Consider the following 21801-nt stretch of genomic DNA (forward strand, 5'->3'; position numbering starts at 1 on the left):
TTCCAACTTTCGTTTTCAAAATTATCCAAATAAATCCAAAAACAACAAGAAGATAATGACAAAACCAATTTCCGGTCTCATCCGAGCTGGCTCCCTGCGCGAACGGACGCGGCTTCTTCAACGCCGTTGTCACCAATCTTTTCACGGTATTTATCGAGCTACAATCTATTCACCATAGTTTTGGATCTACGATCTATTCAGCGTGACATCCGGATGATCTGCGTTCAAACCCACTGATCTGTTCACTGTTACATCTGGATCTACGAGGTGAGAAAGATAAGTCGGTGTGTGGTGGTGGATGGTTTGTAACTGGGAGAAAGAAACAGAGGTGAGAAAGATAAGGAGGGGTGGTGTCGCCTCTGGTTGGAGCAAACCGGAACCGGTCGCCGGAGACATCTGGTTCTCCATCTCTTCGTCTGATTTTTTTCTAGGGTTTATAAGCTTGGGTGTAAAATGGTCTGATGATGATGATGGTGTGGGGTATTTACTTTAAGTTAATTACACAAGTTTCCTTAAAAACAAAATTACAATAATACCCTCATGTGCCTTGCACATGATTAGATTTAACAAAAAAAAATTAACTAGGTTAGGGCTAAAGGACATAACGTGCAGGATTTTGAAACATTAAGTACAAAACTCATCAATTTTAAAGGTAAAGGACAGCGCCTGTAATTTGGTACAAACATAAAGGACAAAACTTGTAATTTAATCTAAATAATATCATACCCTTCTCTCGATGATTAGGGTCGAGAGTACAGGTTGCCACCACCACTACTCACCACCACCACCACCACCACTCACCACCACCACTCACCGGCCAACACCACCACCACTCACCGGCCACCACCACCTCTCACCAGCCCTACCAGCACCACCACCGCTCACCAGCACCACCACACCACCACTCACCGACCGGCCACCACCGCTACTCACCACCACTCATCGGCCACCACCACCACTCACGACCACCACTCACCGGCCACCACCACTCACCACCGCTACTCACCACCACTCACCGGCCACCACCACCACTCACCACCACCACTTATCGGCCACCACCACCACCATTCACCGGCCACCACCACCTCTCACCACCACCTCGCACCATCACCACCACCTCTCACCACCACCACCACCACCACTCACCGGCCACCACCATTACGCACCACCACCGACCACCACCACTACTCACCACCACCACCACCACCACTACCACTCACCACCACCACTCACCGGCCACCACCACCTCTCACCAGCACCACCACCTCTCACCACCACCGGCCACCACCACTACTCACCACCATCACTCACCGGCCACCACCACTCACCACCACCACTCACCAGCCACCACCACTCACCACCGCTACTCACCACCACTCACCGGCCACCACCACCACTCACGACTACCACTCACCGGCCACCACCACCACCGGCCACCACCACTACTCACCACCACCACCACCACTCACCACCACCACTTATCGGCCACCACCACCACCATTCACCGGCCACCACCACCTCTCACCACCACCTCGCACCATCACCACCACCTCTCACCACCACCACCACCACCACTCACCGGCCACCACCATTACGCACCACCACCACCACCGGCCACCACCACTACTTACCACCACCACCACTCACCGGCTACCACCGACCACCACCACTACTCACCACCACCACCACTACCACTCACCACCACCACTCACCGGCCACCACCACCTCTCACCAGCACCACCACCTCTCACCACCACCGGCCACCACCACTACTCACCACCATCACTCACCGGCCACCACCACTCACCACCACCACTCACCGGCCACCACCACTCACCACCATCACTCACCGGCCATGATTAAGCGGGTCAATAACCTAGTGTTATTATAAAAATCTAGCGAATAAACGTCCTATAAAACTTATGTTTTACGACTCAAATATCAAGTGTCCTATTACGGTGTATTATAATAACACCATAATGATTAAGCGTTCTATAAAGGTTAAAGTTATTAGACCCTGGTGTCAAGTGACGTATTAAGTTATGTTATAATAGAACCTAGCGAATAAGCGTCCTATAAAACTGATGTTTTATGACTCAAATATCCGGTGTCCTATTACAGTGTATTATAATAACACCACAGTGATTAAGTGTCCTATAAAGGTTAAATTTATAAGACCCAAGTGTTAAGTGTCTTTTTAAGTTATATTATAATAAAATTTTAGCGAATAAGTGTCCTTTAAAACTAATGTTTTATGACTCAAATATCAAGTGTCCTATTACGGTGTATTATAATAACACCACAATGATTAAGCGTCCTATAAAGTTTAAAATTATAAGACCCAAGTGTCAAGTGTCCTATTAAGTTAAGTTCTAATATGACTTCGACTAGAAAGGGTCCTATCACACTGAACATTTTATGACTGGACTGCATCTTGTCCTATTAAGTTATGTTATAATAGGACCTCAGATGATCAAGTGCCTAATACAGTACCACATAATGGGACACCAACAACTAAATGTCTTATAAAGTACTTTATTAGGATCTACATTTTAAGTGTCCTATTAAATTATATGATAATAGGACCCCAAAAAATCATCCATCCTATTAAATAGTTTATTAGGACACCGGTTTAGTAGAGTATATTATAAAAGGACTCCAAAAGCTCATTAGTCCTATTAAATAGTTTTTTAGGACCCTCTTTTACAAGCGTCCCACAGAAAAGGTCCTAAAAAGCCATTTTTGTTGTAGTGATATCGGGCAAGTGGACCGATATCAACAAAAATTGCACAAATTTTCAATCAATTTACCAGCGGGTAAAAACGGATGTAAAAGTGGCCATAACAAAGAGGACATTATGCGGGCCACCTTAATAGAATATCAAGCCGCTCAAGGAAAATTCTCCTACTTGAAGTGTTGGGAAGTTCTTCGTAGTAGCTCCAAATGGGCCAACGTCCCTACCACGGTAGGAACTACTTCGGGTCAATCGGCAAATAAAAGACCGTCAAAGAGATCGAAAACCGAAACATGGACATAAATGATGTTAATCCATAATTCACCGGGGAGGAAGGGGCAAGGTTGGAGAACTCGCTAGTCGCTAGTCGGCCGGTGAAGTGGGGACTAGCGACTACTCGGGATTACTCGGGATTAATCAGGATTAATCGGATCGGGTTTTTTATATGTAATTTTCAGTTTTATGTATAAATATATACATTTTTATAGGTAAATATTTTAAGTAGCTAGGTTTTAAATCTTACTCAACTCATTTATTTAAGTATACATGATTAATTGTTGGAATTCAAATGATTTGGTTGGAAACTGACCGGAATTTAGAGGTTTTGGCCGGAATATACAGTTTTTTGCTGGAATCGTCGACTTTTGGCTGGCCTAGTCGGACCTAGTCGTGCCTAGTCGGACCTAGTCGGTTAATGGACCGATTTAAGAAAAATTACTCAGTAACTGGACGACTAGCGATTAATCGCCGACTAATCGTCGCCTAGTCGCGATTTTTACAACACTGGGAAGGGGCGGATGAGCCCGCGGAAGAGCTAGCACGACCACCCGATAGAAGAAGCGGTGTAAGATCGAGGAGGCCGGAGTCATCGTCGGTGGGATCTGACTTGACTAATGCGTTTTCAGAGATGAACCAACGTCTTCAAGACATACGCGACCTAGAGGCTCAACGTATGCATGAGAACCGGGAAGTGGTCGAGATTATGCGAGATAGACAATGGGAAAAAGACTTTGAATTCTACTTGAAACCGCACCACCTAACCGGAAAAGCGTTGCAATTGGAGATAAAACAAAAGGAGCGAATCGAAAAAAATATAACCTTTGAGGTTTAGAGTTGTTTTTTTTTTTTAATTTTATTGTAATGCTTTTTTTTCTTTTTACTTTTTGTAATGTTTTTTAATTTAATGAAATGGTTTATTTACTTTTTAATGATTTTTAATTTTATAAATTTAGAGATTAATTATAAAAATAGAAAACTAATAATTAAGTAATGATGGGGCATGGAGTCATTACTACACCCTCTTGTGATATAACTATTCATAAAACCTCCTTTTGTATTTTTTCGCCACTTGTCGCATAACCCCCACCAAATGGCTTTATCGGGCTTTATGACCACACATGGACTTAAGACTGGTCCTCTTTTTTTTTGAAAGGAAAATTTCATTAACAAGACGTCCGATGAGTCCTCAAAACAAGGACCAACGAGCCACCCAAAAAAAAAATACATCAATCCAAGGGGTACAAATACCAACTAGACCATTCTATATCTTTCCATCTAGACCTATTACAAACCCAGAGGAAAATACGATTATTACGCTCGATCCAAATAGCCCACAAGGTCGTGTAAATAATACCTCTTAAGATACCTCTAGCCTTCTTATTCAGCGACTGGTTCTCCGGCATTTGTAAAACATCCGAAACATCAAACAGAATATTAGGGGCTAATCGACACCATACTTCAATCCTATTCCACACTTCATTCGAATACGAACAACCCGTGAAAAGATGACAAGCTGTTTCGGTACCAACCTGGCAGAAAGTGCAGCCTGAATGAAGAAGATTAACACCCCGTTTTATGAGCTCAGTGTTAGTTGGGAGTCGGTTGAGAGCAGCTCGCCAAACCATGATCCTGCATTTGATCGGTACCCACACCTTCCACTTAAACTTCGGAATCTGTACAACATCGTATGAACTAAGCAGCAGGCTTTTGGCCGATTTCATGCTGAAAACGCCGTCCCCATCAGGCCTCCAAATCCAATTATCTGAACCTCCCTTCCAATCGATGTCATGAATATCATTAAGAAGCTGAAACAGCTCAGTCACTTCGGCTTCGGAGCTGGGGTTCGAGTTCCATTCCCACTGTAAAGTTTTGATATTATTAACCATCTTGATTCGCTCCGACACTTTAACCCATTTATTTTTTTCAATCCTGAACAGGTTTGGGTAGACGAGTCTAAGTGGTTCATCACTTAACCAAGCATCACCCCAAAACGCTAAAGTCCTACCGTCCCCGAGTTTACCACTAAAGAAGGAGTTGAGCACCGACCCGTTTGACAGTTTCAGCTCTCCCACTTTCACAATATTCTTCCAGCACCCAGAAGATGATGCGCTACAGGGGAGAAGAGCCCACGGTCTACTTGCACCATGACAACCCATGATAATATTCTTCCACAAACAATTACCTTCTCTTTTGAATCTCCATGTCCACTTTAATAAAAGCGCGGTGTTGAAGTTTAACAACCCCCAAACCTCCTTTCTTTTTAGGCAAAGTGACAATATCCCACGCAACCCATGGAATCTTCTTCTCCTCGCTAGACCCCGCCCACAAAAAGCGACGCATAATAGACTCAATAGACTCGAGCACAGCCTTTGGAGCTTTGTATAGCGAGAGATAATAAACCGGAAGACTTTCTAGCACCGATTTAATGAGGGTGAGACGGCCCCCTATCGAAAGCGACTTAGCTTTCCAAATGACAAGCCGGTTACGAATGACCTCCAAGACCGGGTCCCAACTCCGAATACGGGACATCTTAGCACCAACTTGGATACCAAGATATTTAAACGGAAAATCTCCACGCACACAACTAAGAAATCCCATCATGTCATCCACTTTGGCTTCCTCCGTGCCGATCCAATAAATATTCGACTTATGAAGATTAATACGAAGCCCCGAGCAGATATAAAAAATGTGAAGAATCCTTGCAATACTACGAATATTATCCTTCGACCACTCACCTATGATAAGTGCGTCATCCGCATAGAATATATGAGTAATGTCCACCTCCCCGTTCGAGAAACAAATACCTTTGAAAATCCCATGATGTTTCGCCTTATCCAAAAGCCACGACAGAGCTTCCATAACAATCAAAAAGAGAAAAGGCGATAAGGGGTCTCCTTGGCGAAGCCCCTTTTCACAATTAAATTCAAAGGTTGGGGACCCGTTCACCAAAACCGCGGCTCTAGAAGAAAGACATATACCCTTGATCCATTCACACCACCTACCGTGAAAGCCCATTTGAGCCATGATCGACAAAAGGAAATTCCAGTTGACGTTATCGTAAGCCTTCTCGAAATCGATCTTCAGTAAAAACGCCTTTCTATTTCTTTTCTTCAACCAATCGACTACTTCATTAACAACTAAAGGCCCATCCAAAATGAAGCGCCCCGGCAAGAATGTCGATTGAGACTCGGAAATAATGAGACCCATAACTTGCTTTAGGCGATTCGCAAGGCATTTAGAAATGACCTTACTAATCATCCCCCCCAAAGTTATTGGTCTATAATCTTTTAAACCTAAAGGAGTTTTAATCTTGGGGATCAAGGTGATGAAAGAGGAACCACAACCCGGGCTAATCACACCAGTTTCGTGAAAACCCAAAATAATATTGTAAAAATCGTCTTCAAAAAAATTCCAAAAACGCTTAACAAACCGAAAATTAAAACCGTCGGCGCCCGGCGTCTTATTAGAACCGCAACCAAACACTGCCTCTTTAATTTCTTGTCTAGAAAAAGTAGCGACTAAGTCTTCACTTACCTGACCCTCGAGTTTGTTAATCCCCTCACAGCATAAGTTCGGCCTAGAATGATATTGCTCTTTGAAGTGATCTCTAAAAAACCGTAAAACCTCTATTTTAACCAAAGCCGGCTTTGTAATCCAGTCCCCATTAACAATGATACCCGGTAAAGAGTTTCGAGCCTTTCTACCGTTTACCATACTATGGAAAAAATTGGTGTTTTCATCGCCCACAGAAGCCCACTTGACACGAGATTTTTGCTTGATATCTCGCGCCTTTAGAAATTCAATGTCTTCTAATGCTTTCTTGCACTCTGTCCAAATCCATATATCCGAGTCTTCCATCTCATTAGTCTCCATTTGCAACTCCATGTCATCTTTCTCTTTTCTCAATCTGGCCTCTTCCTCCGCTTCTTTGGTACTATAGTCTTTAAACCAAGCTCTAAGAACATCCCTGAGTCTCTTTAATTTGTTGTGCAAATTCAAATCAGCCGCTCCTTGATTGTTCCAACTCCCTAGAACCTCGTTAACCTCAGTAGTGCATCCCGGCCTTTCCAACCAGGAGTCGAAAAATCGAAAAGGCTTAGCCCCAAAATTCATATCTTTAACTGTCAAAAGCAGCGGAGCGTGGTCCGAACGCTCCCTACCCAATGCCCGGACACATGCGTTATGCCACTTGTTGAACATATTATCACACACAAACATCCTATCGATTCTACTAAACTTGCAAACCCCTTTTCTAATAGTCATACAAGTGAATTTAGACCCTTTCAAATTGTATTCGCGTAACCCGGTATCATCAATAAACTCGTTGAAATCATGAGCACAGACCGGGTCAAATACCGAGTTTTTTTCTCTCATCCCATCTCTGACCGCATTAAAATCACCAAAAACTACCCACCATCCTTGATTTGCACTCATCAGATTTCTGATTTTAGCCCACAACTGGCGCTTACCACTAGTAGATTGTGGAGCATAAACGTTAACAATATTTAACCGAATGGATCCTGCCTGAATACAACCAGCCACGTGCAAGAAATTACGGTCTTTGTGAACAGTGTCTTTAACAAATACTTTAGGATCCCACATAGAAACCATACCTCCCGAGTTACCAATCGAACCAACAAAATCAAAATCGAGCCCAGTTCCTCCCCAAAATTTCTCAACCAAACCCGCTGAAATATCGCTCACCATTGTCTCTTGTAACCCGATAAACGATACCCCATGTATATTCTTAAGTTTCTTAACCCAATCCGATTTGCCACGACCCCCAACCCCACGAATGTTAAGAGAAAGACAATTCATACCTTACCATCTTGTACCCCCTCAAGAATTAACGACTCCTGAATTAGTTTGTTAGAGGCCTGTAAGTCAGCACCTAACATCACACCCAGCGCAACCGTGGCATCGACTTCATCAGTTTGGGACTTGAGCACCTCTGTATTAGAGCAAGGAGAATGAACAGGGGCATCAGGAATGTCAGTGTTGCTGTTAGAAGGTTGAAAGTTGAGGTCTAGGATGTTGGACTCTGCTTGGGCCGTCTTCAACCGAGACCCCATATCAGATTCTAGTCCCAGCAATGGATCAAGACCAAACAAATCTTCATTACCCTTGGCCTTTTTCCCCACCTTAGTTTTCTCAAGGCTACTTGAGTAAGCCGGATTGGGCCGGCCCAAAGTACCCAGGAGAGATTTTTTTTTCTTTTATTGATCAAAACCCTCTGGTCAACATTCTCTATATCAGAGAAATTATTGTCCTCAAAATTGAACTGATCCCCTGGCACAAAATCTTCCATCCCATTAATACCTTCCATATTTTTCTCCAAGGAATTAGGAAGGTCATTAACACCATTAATATGAATGGGAGTTTCCAAAAAAACCGCCTCAATCCTAGCTGCCGGAATTTCTTCATCGGAGACTGGTGGTAAAACCGATTCATCTCCGGCGACTTCATTATCAACCCTCATTCCGTCAGTATCAACTTCGACCTCTATGTCTTCTACATTGTCAGTGTGAGAGTCCCGATCGGAGGATGCAGAAGGCACTTTGTAGAATTCGGGGATCCAATCCCCAGCCTCTTCTGCAACCCAGATAGAGAACATCCTATCCTTCCAAGCCAGGGAAACCGATTCAGCAATTCTTTTACCGTCGCCCACTAAAACCCCGATATAATCGTACGATAAATCGTCATCACCATCTGATCTAGCGGCTCTATGAACAATCTTACCATAAGAATTGCCAACAGCATCAATAACTTCACGAGAAATCAATTGCAATGGAAGACCCGTAATTTTTAGCCATGCTAGACGTTCAAAACCAAAAGATTGACCCATCCAAACATCGATCTTCGAAAACCTGCCTAACACTTCAAGGGCTGCTTCAAGAACCAAAGACGTAACCTTTTCATCATCAAAGGATATAAGAACAGAGAGGCCCCCTAAATATTGAACCTTACCCAGACCTGGGCATATGTCGTTCAGGATCACGTGAATGCTCTTGAGGGCCTCCAAGTCAATCATACGTGCAACCAAAGCCTTCCCATGCAAACCTTTGAAAGCATTGACTTCATTATTGATGACAAGAGACTTTCCAACATTCCCGGAGGCTGCTTTACCAAGGAGAGTGTCTGTAAACGAACGTGTGCCGTTGTAGAAAGACGAGAATGCTGCAGTTTGCGACCTTTCATCTACCTTTGGTGCCTTGTTCCTGTTAACAACCTGCTGCCTATTGTGATTGATCTTCTTAGATCTTATTTCGCCTTCTTCTAGCGTAAACTTCGCTATGTTAGCCTTCAACCAACATTCACCGATTCGAGTGTTGCAAATCTTCCTGATCAAATCCGCGGAATCCTTAACATCGAGGAATGAAACGAAACCGAACCGGTTACCTGCTTTGTCTCGTTTACGGGCAATATAGAGATCATAGATATCCCCATAAGGACGAATAAACTCCGATAGATCTTTACCGCTACATTTATCTGGCAAATTAGTGACGAAAATCTTAGTGATTCTTGAAAGAATATTGGCCGGAATTGTGAACGGCCGGCCTGTCATCCCTAGAGAGGTTTTTTTCAACAAGACTGGTCCTCTTAATCCTTCTTTTTATATCTTATAGCTTAGAGTAAAATGACAAAAGGTGTATAAACCCAGAATGTGTGCAAAGACCATATCGATTGAACATATAAAGGTGTCTAATCAAGATTTTGGAATGTATCTATATTAAACCCCGTATTAAATCACAAAAGTTAGCTATAGTAACAAATGTAAATAAAAATGTTCTTATGTTATGTTCTTTAGTTTTTTAAATTTTATTTTTTCTTTATCATATTATTATATTTAGTTTTATTTGTTATTTAATTCATATAATACTTTATTATTATAGTTACTTTTGAGTATATTTTGTTATAGTTGATATCTTTTTACCGTGAGGAACCGAACTAATACTGTTTGAACAATATCAGTACCGGTACTATATTCATTTTTATGGTTTTCTCGACATGGAGGCATAAAGTTTATTAAAAATGGAGTTGTATTCGCAATAAAATAATCTTTTTGGCATATGTGCAAGTGCTAGTACGGTAACGCTACCGGCTAAACAACATTGGTATCGGTACCAACATTCACTGTTATGGTTTTTAATCTTGTACAACATGTAACGATATCCTTTTAAATGTTTACTTTTCGATTGTTATTCTGAGTATCTATACCGTATCGAATCGACTGATATCAACTAAATACACGCTTTCAAACGCGAGTAATCCCACTAATTTGAGATTATGTAGGAAAATGTTAAGTATACTTTTAGCGCTATTGCGCTATTTTTTTCGAAAGTGGATGCATTTTTTCAATGATTGCCTGTTGTAATGATTATAGCAATATTGTTACTTGTCATATAAGCTAAGCTAACACTCATAACTCCATCATCCTCAAGGCTACTCATATAATTTATTCAAAAAATATAATCTAAAGTATTCAAAGTCAATAAAGCACACCTGCAATTATTATTTTGGAGTGTGCATTTTCGATCAGATTATCATACGTTTATATTTAAATCATATAATTAGTTGTAGTGATATAGTTGAAGCCATACGTGGTTATATAATTATTTATATATTAAAATCATATATTAGTTGTAGTGAATAATATAAGAAATAATATAATTATCTATTTATTAAAAGCATATAATTAGTTGTAGTGATATAGTTGAAGCCACACGTAGTTATATAATTATTTATTTATTAAAAAGCTTCATCTTGTTGAGATGTAGTGATACAGTTGAAGCCACACGTAGTTATATAATTATTTATTTATTTATTTATTTATTTATTAAAAAGCTTCATCTTGTTGAGACGTTTTAACAGTTTCTTCTCGAAGTCTATTTATTTTGATATTAAGAGAATAAAAACTTTTATAGTAAAAGGTTCGTTATACGATAAATGCCTTTCAACTTTAGTTATTGTTGCATATCCAAACAATAATGATACTAGATATACGTTTTATATTACCGGAACCAACTCCCTAGATATATAACATGATAATTGAGAAGACACATATAGTATATTTTTTTTGAACGGCAAGGAACGGCGTGTCAACCACCGTGACACTGAACGTTGTGGCCAAGATCGACTACTCGACCGCCGCCAGCCCCTTGGCTCTCCCAGATGCGGGAAAACCCAACCTCCACCCGCCCAAAGGCATGACAGTGGAATAATCGATAAAACCAGGGCCGTCTCAACCCTTTAGAAGGCCTAAAGTGAATACAAGAATTGGGGCCTTTTTGTAAAAAATAATAACGTATAGTCAGTTGGCTAACGGTAAAACTGACCAAATAAACCGGATGGGTTGGGCCGGTAACATGTATTAAAATTTCTACTTTTATAGTTTCCTTATACGAATAAAGATCTTGATTAGTTACCTAGCCAAATGCAATTAGATCATAGTTTCTTTACTGGATGTATAACTCAATTCTTGATCAAAAGCCTCATTTGGATTATTGCATATATAATTAAAGAATTAAATTATTAGATATTCGAGGCCCTTTGGAAAGTGTGGCCCAAAGCCATTGCCTCATTTGGATTAGGATTCAGCCGGGCCTGGGTAAAACCTCGCCTCCCATCTAAGACGAACCGGCGGCACCCGTATTCATCCTTCACCTGGATGCCGCAGAAAATAATGGAGAGAGTTGGAGTGGAACCTGGATCACAAAAAACACCAAGTGTTTCCCAACCACTCCAACCGTATAACCGTCTCTTTCTCTCTTAATCACTTAATAATGTATCAGAACTTATAAATACTATTCAATTCCCAAGTTTCTATATCTAAAATGAATTTTTGTATTAAATTAAATACGTCCTTTTGTATATATGTGTGTGAGTGGGGTTCGGTTGACAACCAATACAGATGTGCATATATGATATTTTGCATGTGATTAGAACCATGTGACATCCATTTCATATGAATAAATTGACATTTGACCCGGAACCCATGATTTTTTTATGTCTATGGTTCTCAGTCTTCTTTTACTCCTTTAAATTAAACTTATCGTGTGTGTGCATGTATATACAATAGAAAACAAACTAATAACACTGTAATGATCATCCGGATACACCAAAAGGGTTAAACGGAAAATCTTACGCTGGACATGAATTTACCGGTGGATGGTAATATGGTATGAAGTACTTACTAATGTTGGATAAAATAAAATAAAATGATTTAAAAGATATAATTATACAAATGGTTGTATGCATATATATGTGTATGGTGAACTTCATTTTAAAACACCAAATTATTCTAAGAACACTAATAATAAGTCTAAACCATTTAAATTTTTTTGTTTCATATTTTTGTAATACTTTACTTTATTTTACATACAATGTATATGTTATGTACATACACGCATTCAGCTAGCTTGTTCTTATGTTATTTTTTTTTACTCTTAAACATATATCTACACGTATGCTAGTTTGTTCTTATGTTATTTTTTTTTTTACTTTTAAACGTATATCCACACATATGCAGGTTATATTATTTTTTATATGTGGTTCAAATTAAGAAAAAAAAATAGTTTGCTTTTTACATACAATGTGTGTATATTATGTACATAAAATCCATTAACTAGTTTGTTAATATGATTTTTCTTGTAACTTTTAAACCTTTACCATGTGTAGGTTATAAAAAAAAAATTGTGTTCTACCAAAAACTCTAAGTAGAGGATCATAAACAAACGGCTTTTTGATAGAAAGTGTGAGAAGGATTTTGAACCATTTGATCATAATGGTCAAAACTAGGTGGTCCTAAATCCCTAACCAAAATTCACATTAAAAGGGGGTGAAAGTGCAAAAAAAGAAAAAAAAAACAGCATTGTTGACTTTTTAGTATGTAAAGCCCTTAAACCGGGCACCCGATACATCGCTACAGTGTATAGTCTAAAAGACCCTACAAATTCTCAAAACACGCAACGAAAGTTAAATTAAAAACCATACTATGTATTTAAGTCCCAAAACATAGGTGACATCAAATTGTTTTAAGATTGAAATAAATGAGAACGAAAGCCCGTAACCGTAACCACCATTGACAAGTAACGTCATCCGCTAGCCAAGAGCATCCAAGTCTCAAATCATCTACGTGCAATCATTCTAACATACATCCAAAAGGTCAATGTAGCGTAGCTGAATGAGATCTAACAATTAACTTTAAAATAAATCAACAAATACTCAAAAACCCTTTAACTTATTATTCGGTTTAAGTTTAAGAACATCAATATTTAGGGAAAGAGCACCCTAAGCGGACCCAGACTGGATGATCACGATGATACTACATCATAACCCACCATGTACCCATTATGACAACCACCCAGCCATAATTTACAATCCACACGTACACCTAATTAACTCCCCTCAACACAAGTAACTTTACAATTAGGCTGGCACTCTACATTGGAAACTGTTGGTGCATATTTCGTACGTCTGCCACTGTGCGAATAGTTAGATAGAGCGTATGTTGAATATTGTATAGAATAGGAGAAAGTTGGATACGGGTTTGATATTGTAAAAGTCCATCCGGACGGATGACCATCCGGACGGAAGACAATCCGGACGGATGGACATAGTGATAGTGGTTATCTATAAATAGGGACTTGGGGTTCCCATTTGGACAAGCTTTTGGTCCCTGGGGGGAAATGTTGTCCAACTGGTCTCGTGGTGTTGTAACGTTGAAAAATCAATAGAGACCAGATTGTAAGTGACTGCTCGGTGTCGTATCTATCTTCTACTCCTTTCTTAATCGTATAAACGCACCGAACACGTCGGATCGGGACCGAGGCTCCGTCAAACTCGCGGGTTCCTGGATCAACAGAAACCACACACACCAACACATCACAACACAAGGTACCCAAATCATTATCATCAACGATAAACACACACCATATCCACCACTCCGTCTAGTGAAATCACATAGGGTGGGAACCTAACACACAATTAGTGATCACGTCACAAAGACTTCACCATAACTCGTCTAATACGGGCATGTCAATATCGTCTTTCATACGTGGCCCTCATTTTCATCGTCCAATTTAACCATCACCTAAAGGTGACGAGTACCAGGACACGTCTATATCATCTTTTAATGATAGCGACACAAAAATCGTCAGGGTCCTTCTTCACACATTATAACAACCCTCCTGAATTTTTCCGACACCCTAATATATTTTAAAATATCCAATATGTCTTAAAATACACCCCATATGCGAAAACAGGGCCGAATACCTTTATTTTTACAAAAATTAAATAAAAAACAAATTTTTGGGGGCTGTCGCGGGGCGCGTAGACCCCTTAGGGATGTTACGCGGGCCGCGAGCGATCATCAACACGGCGAGACCCTGGGCTACCATGTGGCAGCCATACGTCGAGGCTAGGAAGCTGACCCGGACAAGCTAGGCCCTACCATCCCTACTACGCGGGCCACGTAAGACGACCCTTAATGTCTACGCGGGCCAATAGAAACCCGATTTCAGCTCCTATATAATGGGAGCTCGGGCCTTCAGATTCCGTCGCTCAAACTTTTCTATTCTCTCTCAAATTCTACGTAGTATACACTATACTCGGGTATAATATCCCCCTAAATAACGAAGTTCTGCTCCGTTGTAAGTATCATAACCCTTGGATACGTATTAGATACTCTGCCCGATTGATATAGGGTTCTGTAACGGCTGTCGTGGTTCTGCCCGACGTAGTTGTTGGAATGCCGTCTCGGGGAGGGTATTACTAATGTTAAAATGAGTTATTATACTAACAAGTGTGCATTTGTGTAATTAATAGATAATTTCAGGAAACCCTTACAGAAAACCTAAAACAGCAATGTGAGTAATCCTTCTTTTTGTAAACCTTTTTGTGAGTAATCTCCTTTTTACAAACTGCTTTACAAAACCTTAAATATTTTACAATGCAATTTAGCAGTGATTGAGTCTTTATAATTCTACAATTACTGCCGGTATGTTGGGGTTTTGTATACAAAATGTGGAACACGTTACCATTGGACGAATAGTTAGCCAATGTGTAATATGACCCACCAGTCAGGATTGATAGTACTGAATGAGTAATTGGGTAGATGTAAACATTATAATCGCTCTCAATACTGTCTAAATTAATACAACTTTTCTTGATTAAACTGGGATTCACTCACCAGTATTTCCCACTGACAAAATATTTTTAAACGCGTTTCAGGTAACACAATGTGAAAGTCAACTAGAAGCCAGCTGGACAGCACTGAAGGCTTGGAAAAAGTGGCTATAAAAGTTACCTAAACAAAGAAGGCGTTTTAATTCAATAAAATGGGATTTATTCATATAAATCAGTTTGTAATAAAAACTTGGGTTTTATCCCAATATCTTTATTTATACAAAAAGTGGTGTTTTACTCTGATAAAATATTTCCTAACTACGGTCCTCATGTAATTTTCGCTGCCGAAATAATAACACTGATACCACCGACACTGTTGCTCGCGGCCGCCCGTTCCCGGGACAGATAGGGGGTGGGGGTTGCGACAGAAGGTGGTATCAGAGCTAAGCCATGGATTCAGCCATAGAAGTGTTCTGCTGACACCAAAATTTATCTAAAGTGTTATGAAATAAATTATGAAACTGCGTGCATAATTGTATTTTATTATTATGTGTTATTTGACTATTTGTTAGTTTACAGTATGAGCGACCAAGGACCATCCGACGCGTATCGTCAGTTGTCTGGTTCGCCTAGAAGCGAAGGTGCCTCTTCACAGCCTGCCCTCTCTAGGTATTCTGCTGATACTGAAGAAGGAATATTCGTATTTAAGGCTCAGTCTGAAGAGCCATTCCCTCAGAAAAAGAGAGGATGGTTCAGTTGGGGAGCACATGAGAATGAAAAAGTTACAAGAACAGAGATTACTAGCAGCCGCCAAAAGAGAGACATATGCCCATGTCCAGGATATGATTAATAGGAGTTTAGCCAATTTCCATATCCTAGCAACCACTGCAACTGACCCTAACCTGGAGTAACTGATAGCACCCCATCCACAACCACCAATTCCTAACCAGCCTATGGAGATAGAAAACCCTGAAAATCAAGTAGAAATGCATGATTTTAACCCGGAGGAGATACCTAGGGTACCAGCACCTAATCCCTTAGACCCAAATTACGACCCATGGCGGGACGATAATAGGGACTATGTGCAACGTTACCCGATTCCAGAAGACATGCCCATGTCGAATCTAGGAGCATACCCAGGTTTGGACCCTCTAGATCCCTACTACGATAGTGATCAGTACATTAGGGAGATCTTAGAGAATTCTTACCCATACCAGGAACCTATGCCAAAGATTCCAAACCCAGTCCAGGAACCTGCACCCCCAATGAGTGCAGAAAATGTACAAGAACTCAGGACATTTGGTGAGGAAATTTTAGAAAGTAGCGAAAGGATGAGACAGGTAGAAGAGCGACTCGTCTGGAAGTACGACGAGCGCAATATGGATTTCTGGATGAATCCATATCCATAGAGATGATGATGGAAATAGTTATAATAATAATATAATATAATAATATATAATATGTGTGTATGAAAAAAAAAACTACGGATGCCTACTACTAATAGTATAATTTCCATTTCAGCTGTATTGTAATTTTAATTTCCAGTGTTGGTTTGTAGTAGATGCATATTATATTATAAGAAAAAGTAAAGTCGCAATGCTCGACGTTTTTGATCAACCTGCGTGTTGTGTGATTGGTTACATTAAATATTATTTTGTGATATTAATATGTGGTAAATGTCTAAAATTCAGATGAACAACGAAGTGAATCAGGAAAACCAGAATGATAATATTCAGAATGACAATAACCCGATTAATGAGAATCCAAACAACAACCATGGAAACCAAGTGGATAATAGTGCTATCCAACACATAGTGGCACAAGGAATTATAGATGCAATATCATTTATTATTCAAACTGTTAAAGAAGTGGATAATAAATGTAAGCATAGTAGTAAGCGACCAACTGAACCTGAACACAACGTAAACAATGGACCCATACTTCAAGCGCCCATTCCCAAAAGAAGAAGAACTATGCCTTATGGTTGTTCTTATAAAGAATTTTGGTCCTGCAAACTAATAGAATTCTCGGGAAATGAAGGACCCATTACAACTCTACGCTGGATAGAAAAGACTGAGGCTGTTCTAAAAATAAGCAAATGTGCGGAAGAGAATAAGATAATATTTGCTTCTAATTTGTTTAAGAACTCAACCTTAGAATGGTGGAACACTATCCTCCAATCTAGAGGAAGTGATAGGGTTTACAATATGGAATGAGAGGAATTTTAAAAAATATGGTAGAAAGGAAATTCTCTCCTCCTAATGAAAAGGAACAGATAGCAAATAAGTTTCTGAACCTTAGGATGACTGGAGTGGATAGTAAGGGATACACTACATTATTCTTTGAATATGCTAGAATAGTGCCAACCCTTGCATCACCTGAACCAGTATTAATCTCCCGTTACATCTGGAGATTAATCGGGGAAATTAGGCATGTAGTCAAGGCAGCTAGACCCAAAACCATAGAAGAAGCTATAAAACTAGCAAACACCTTGACTGATGAGTTAGTGCGTACACGAAAAGAAGACCAAAGGAGAAACCTAGCTCAGAAGCTTACCCAGGAATTCCGTTCTGGAAATTCCAACCGTGGGAAAAATGTAGGTTCCACATCTTCAACTTATTGCAAGTATTAATGCTGCATCATTCGAAGCACTTTATGGACGAAAGTGCCGAACTCCAGTCTGTTGGGTAGAGATTGGAGAAAAACAACTATCCGAACCTGAGATAGTGCAGGAAACAACTGAAAAGATCATTTAAGTCAAGAAACGACTGAAAACAGCACGTGATCGACAAAAGAGCTACGCTGATAACAGACGCAAGCCGTTAGAATTTCAGGTAGAAGATAAAGTGTTATTAAAAGTCTCTCCTTGGAAAGGAGTAGTAAGATTCATCAAGAGAGGAAAACTAAGTCCCAAGTATGTTGGACCTTTTAAGATTATTAGAAGAATCGGACCTGTAGCCTATCAGCTACAACTGCCAGAAGAAATGGTAGGAATACATGATGTATTTCATGTATCTGATCTCAAGAAATGCTTAGCTGATGAATCACTGATAGTACCTCTTAAGGATATAGAGGTAAATGAACAACTTAAATTTGTAGAAAGGCCTCTACAAATTGAAGACATGAAGGTTAAGAATCTCAAGCACAAAAGATTGGTTCTGGTCAAAGTGAAGTGGGACTCCAAAAGAGGACCAGAATACACATGGGAACTTGAATCAGAAATGCAAAGAAAATATCCACACTTGTTCCAGTAGATCTCGGGGACGAGCTCTAAAACAAGGTGGGGAGGATATAACAACCCTCCTGAATTTTTACGACACCCTAATATATTTTAAAATATCCCAATATGTCTTAAAATACACCCCATACGCGAAAACAGGGCCGGATACCTTTATTTTTACAAAAATTAAATAAAAAAAACAAATTTTTGGGGGCTGTCGGGGGGCGCGTAGACCCCTTAGGGATCTTACGCGGGCCGCGAGCGATCATCAATACGGCGAGACCCTGGGCTGCCACGTGGCAGCCACACGTCGAGGCTAGGAAGCTGACCCGGACAAGCTAGGCCCTACCATCCCTACTACGCGGGCCGCATAAGACGACTCTTAAGGTCTACGCGGGCCGCGAGAAACCCGATTTCAGCTCCTATATAATGGAAACTCGGGCCTTCAGTTTCTGTCGCTCAAACTTTTCAATTCTCTCTCAAATTCTACGTAGTATACACTATACTCGGGTATAATATCCCCCTAAATAACGAAGTCCTGCTCCGTTGTAAGTATCATAACCCTTGGATACGTATTAGATACTCTGCCCGATTGATCTAGGGTTCCGTAACGGCTGTCGTGGTTCTGCCCGACGTAGTCGTTGGAATGCCGTCTCGGGGAGGGTATTACTAATGTTAAAATGGGTTATTATACTAACACGTGTGCATTTGTGTAATTTGTAGATAATTTCAGGAAACCCTTACAGAAAACCTAAAACAGCAATGTGAGTAATCCTTCTTTTTGTAAACCTTTTTGTGAGTAATCTCGTTTTTACAAACTGTTTTACAAAACCTTAAATATTTTACAATGCAATTTAGCAGTGATTGAGTCTTTGTAATTCTACAATTACTGACGGTATGTTGGGGTTTTGTATACAAAATGTGGAACACGTTACCATTGGACGAAGTGTTAGCGAATGTGTAATATGACCCACCAGTCAGGATTGACAGTACTGAATGAGTAATTGGGTAGATGTAAACATTGTAATCGCTCTCAATACTGTTTAAATTAATACAACTTTTCTTGATTAAACTGGGATTCGCTCACCAGTATTTCTCACTGACAAAATATTTTTAAACACGTTTCAGGTAACACAATGTGAAAGCCAACTAGAAGCCAGCTGGACAGCACTGAAGGCTTGGAAAAGTGGCTATAAAAGTTACCTAAATAAAGAAGGTGTTTTAATTCAATAAAATGGGATTTATTCCTATAAATAAGTTTGTAATAAAAACTTGGGTTTTATCCCAATATCTTTATTTATATAAAAAGTGGTGTTTTGCTCTGATAAAATATTTCCTAACTACGGTCCTGATGTAATTTCTGCTGCCGAATTAATAACACCGATACCACCGACACTGTTGCTCGCGGCCCCCCGTTCCCGGGACAGATAGGGGGCGGGGGTTGCGACACACATAAACACATAGACATACTATAATCGTCTAAGACTTCATTAACGCCACATCATCGTAAATCTACCACATATTATGCTTAGAGATCATTTAACATTTCCCTTTTTTCCCTCTAAGGACATAGGTAATCACTCACACATACCTCTCCATTAACATATTAGCCCGTCTACTCACCTGATGTTAGGTTACTCACCTCATGTTAGGTTACTCTATAATAAGAACTTGACAACTATTTAACTCTCACATACCAAACTCTGCATAGCTCAAGTCATGCAACAAACCTCCACTTATAGTGGTGTTCATTGTCTGGTTTGAATGGTTTTAGGGTCAAACCATGAGCCAAACTGTCACACCCCGATATTTCCACGTTTCACCGATATTTTACAGTCAAACAACACAATATTTAAATGCACAGCGGAAGCAAAAGATAGATATATTTCAACCGAATGTAAATTGTAATATCAAGTATCACAACAGTTGAAAGAAATCCACAGGGGGATCAAAATAATTAGGAAACATTGTTCAACAGTTTTGACATCCAAGCTTGCGAGACTTATTGAGGACGCTAGGAGAAAGCCAACCTAGTTCGCGTAGTACCTGCACTTAACCTTTTTGAGAAAATACGTCAGTTTACACTGGTAAATACATTCAACCGACTCATTTTGAAAAGTTTAATAAAATTGATTTAAATGCACGTGGCACAAACTTTTATAACTTGGGATAATTATTTGAATATAATACTTGTAAACGAATTACATGTTCCTTTTGTGTTTAGTAGTCCGATCCGTAGACCGGGTTAAAGATCAATAGACACACCACATTATTTATTCATTTATGCACTGACGGGTGTACGCCTACACCCCGTGCTCAGGTCGTGGCCATCTCGTAAGATGATGCCAAGGATATCTGGGACGTGGTCATTAACCCCCCAAAGGCTTTAAGCAAACAAAACATTTCGAAACGAAGCATATCAATGATTTAATCTCTATTCGATTAAAGATTCAACGCTGGACCAAGTGGTATTTTATATACCGTACCCCAAGCCCGTATAAGGGAAATTAAGTTAAAAGTATTTACCTTTGCAAAGTATAAATCACAATAAGCAAGTGTGTGTAGCTTTTACCGGGTCTCCTATTCTGGAACGAAGGTTGATAATAACCTATTAGAATCCTAATGGGTCTTTAATTAAGCCTAAACTTAGACCGGTTAGTTTTAACGAAAGATACGGTCCGAACGTACGAATAGGCGAAGACCGGAATAGAATGTATTTTAGTCCCAAAAAGTTTAAAGACTTGTATAATATGGGTGAACTAAACACACTCTAGAGTTTGAGATAAAAATGAGAAGGTTTGACCCGTTTCGGCTAATTTATGCAAACTAGTTACATAAACCGAACCGAACGCGTAAATAGCGTAACGGGTAACCGTAAGAGTCCTATACATGTTCCCTAAGTTAATATGCCCTAAATATGTTGTGATATCAGTAGGATATCTTCCATTATGCCCAAAATGAGTTTAATCCCATAATACGCCCCGTAGGGGTATTTCGGTCATTTCAAAGATTATAAAAGAGATTAATTATAATTCTGATGTTCGGGTATGAAGCGATCAGTAAAACCACTTACTTTAACAAGTTACATCAGTAGGTAATAAGTCTTATATTGACAAAATGGTTTTAAACCCATACTAGGTGTTTAATACGCGTAAAAAGCCATTTGAAGCGATTTCCGGGTTGTACAGGAAATCTGAGTTTTCTGATCAGGTTATATAGTTCAAAATACTTTATTTATTATATGAAATCAGTAGCAATTGGATTTGTGTCAAAATACTATGTAGAACTCATTTTATGCCCGAAAAGGGTATAATCGGTATTTACCGAGTCAAGGCCATAACCTTAGGTTATGAGCAGGTTAAAAAATAATTAAAAATCTTTAAAAATCTCAGAATATTATATTACATCAGTGGGTAAAAGGTTTGGTGCCAAAAGTTGGGTT

The 21801-nt window shown here is 39.8% G+C and overlaps 2 protein-coding genes across 2 annotated transcripts; one reads left to right on the forward strand and one right to left on the reverse strand.

The window, feature by feature from the left end:
• Positions 1–996: 996 nt before the first annotated feature.
• Positions 997–3845, forward strand: LOC118485054 (extensin-3-like; the record flags this gene model as incomplete). Its single annotated transcript, XM_035981285.1, has 4 exons — positions 997–1225; positions 1269–1478; positions 1555–1568; positions 3501–3845. Coding segments are annotated over 4 exons (798 nt in total), but the record flags the coding sequence as incomplete, so codon positions are not given.
• Positions 3846–4239: 394 nt separating this feature from the next.
• On the reverse strand, positions 4240–5169 carry LOC110893019. Its single transcript, XM_022140143.1, has one exon. The coding sequence runs from the start codon at positions 5167–5169 to the stop codon at positions 4240–4242; it is 930 nt and encodes a 309-aa protein (XP_021995835.1).
• Positions 5170–21801: the final 16632 nt, after the last annotated feature.

The sequence above is a fragment of the Helianthus annuus genome, chromosome 12 (genome assembly GCF_002127325.2).
Source record: "Helianthus annuus cultivar XRQ/B chromosome 12, HanXRQr2.0-SUNRISE, whole genome shotgun sequence".
In the NCBI taxonomy this organism is placed as follows: domain Eukaryota; kingdom Viridiplantae; phylum Streptophyta; class Magnoliopsida; order Asterales; family Asteraceae; genus Helianthus; species Helianthus annuus.

Excerpts from the sequence above, each read along its gene's own strand:
- LOC110893019 (XM_022140143.1), bottom strand. The coding sequence starts at position 5,169 with ATGGGTTGTCATGGTGCAAGTAGACCGTGGGCTCTTCTCCCCTGTAGC.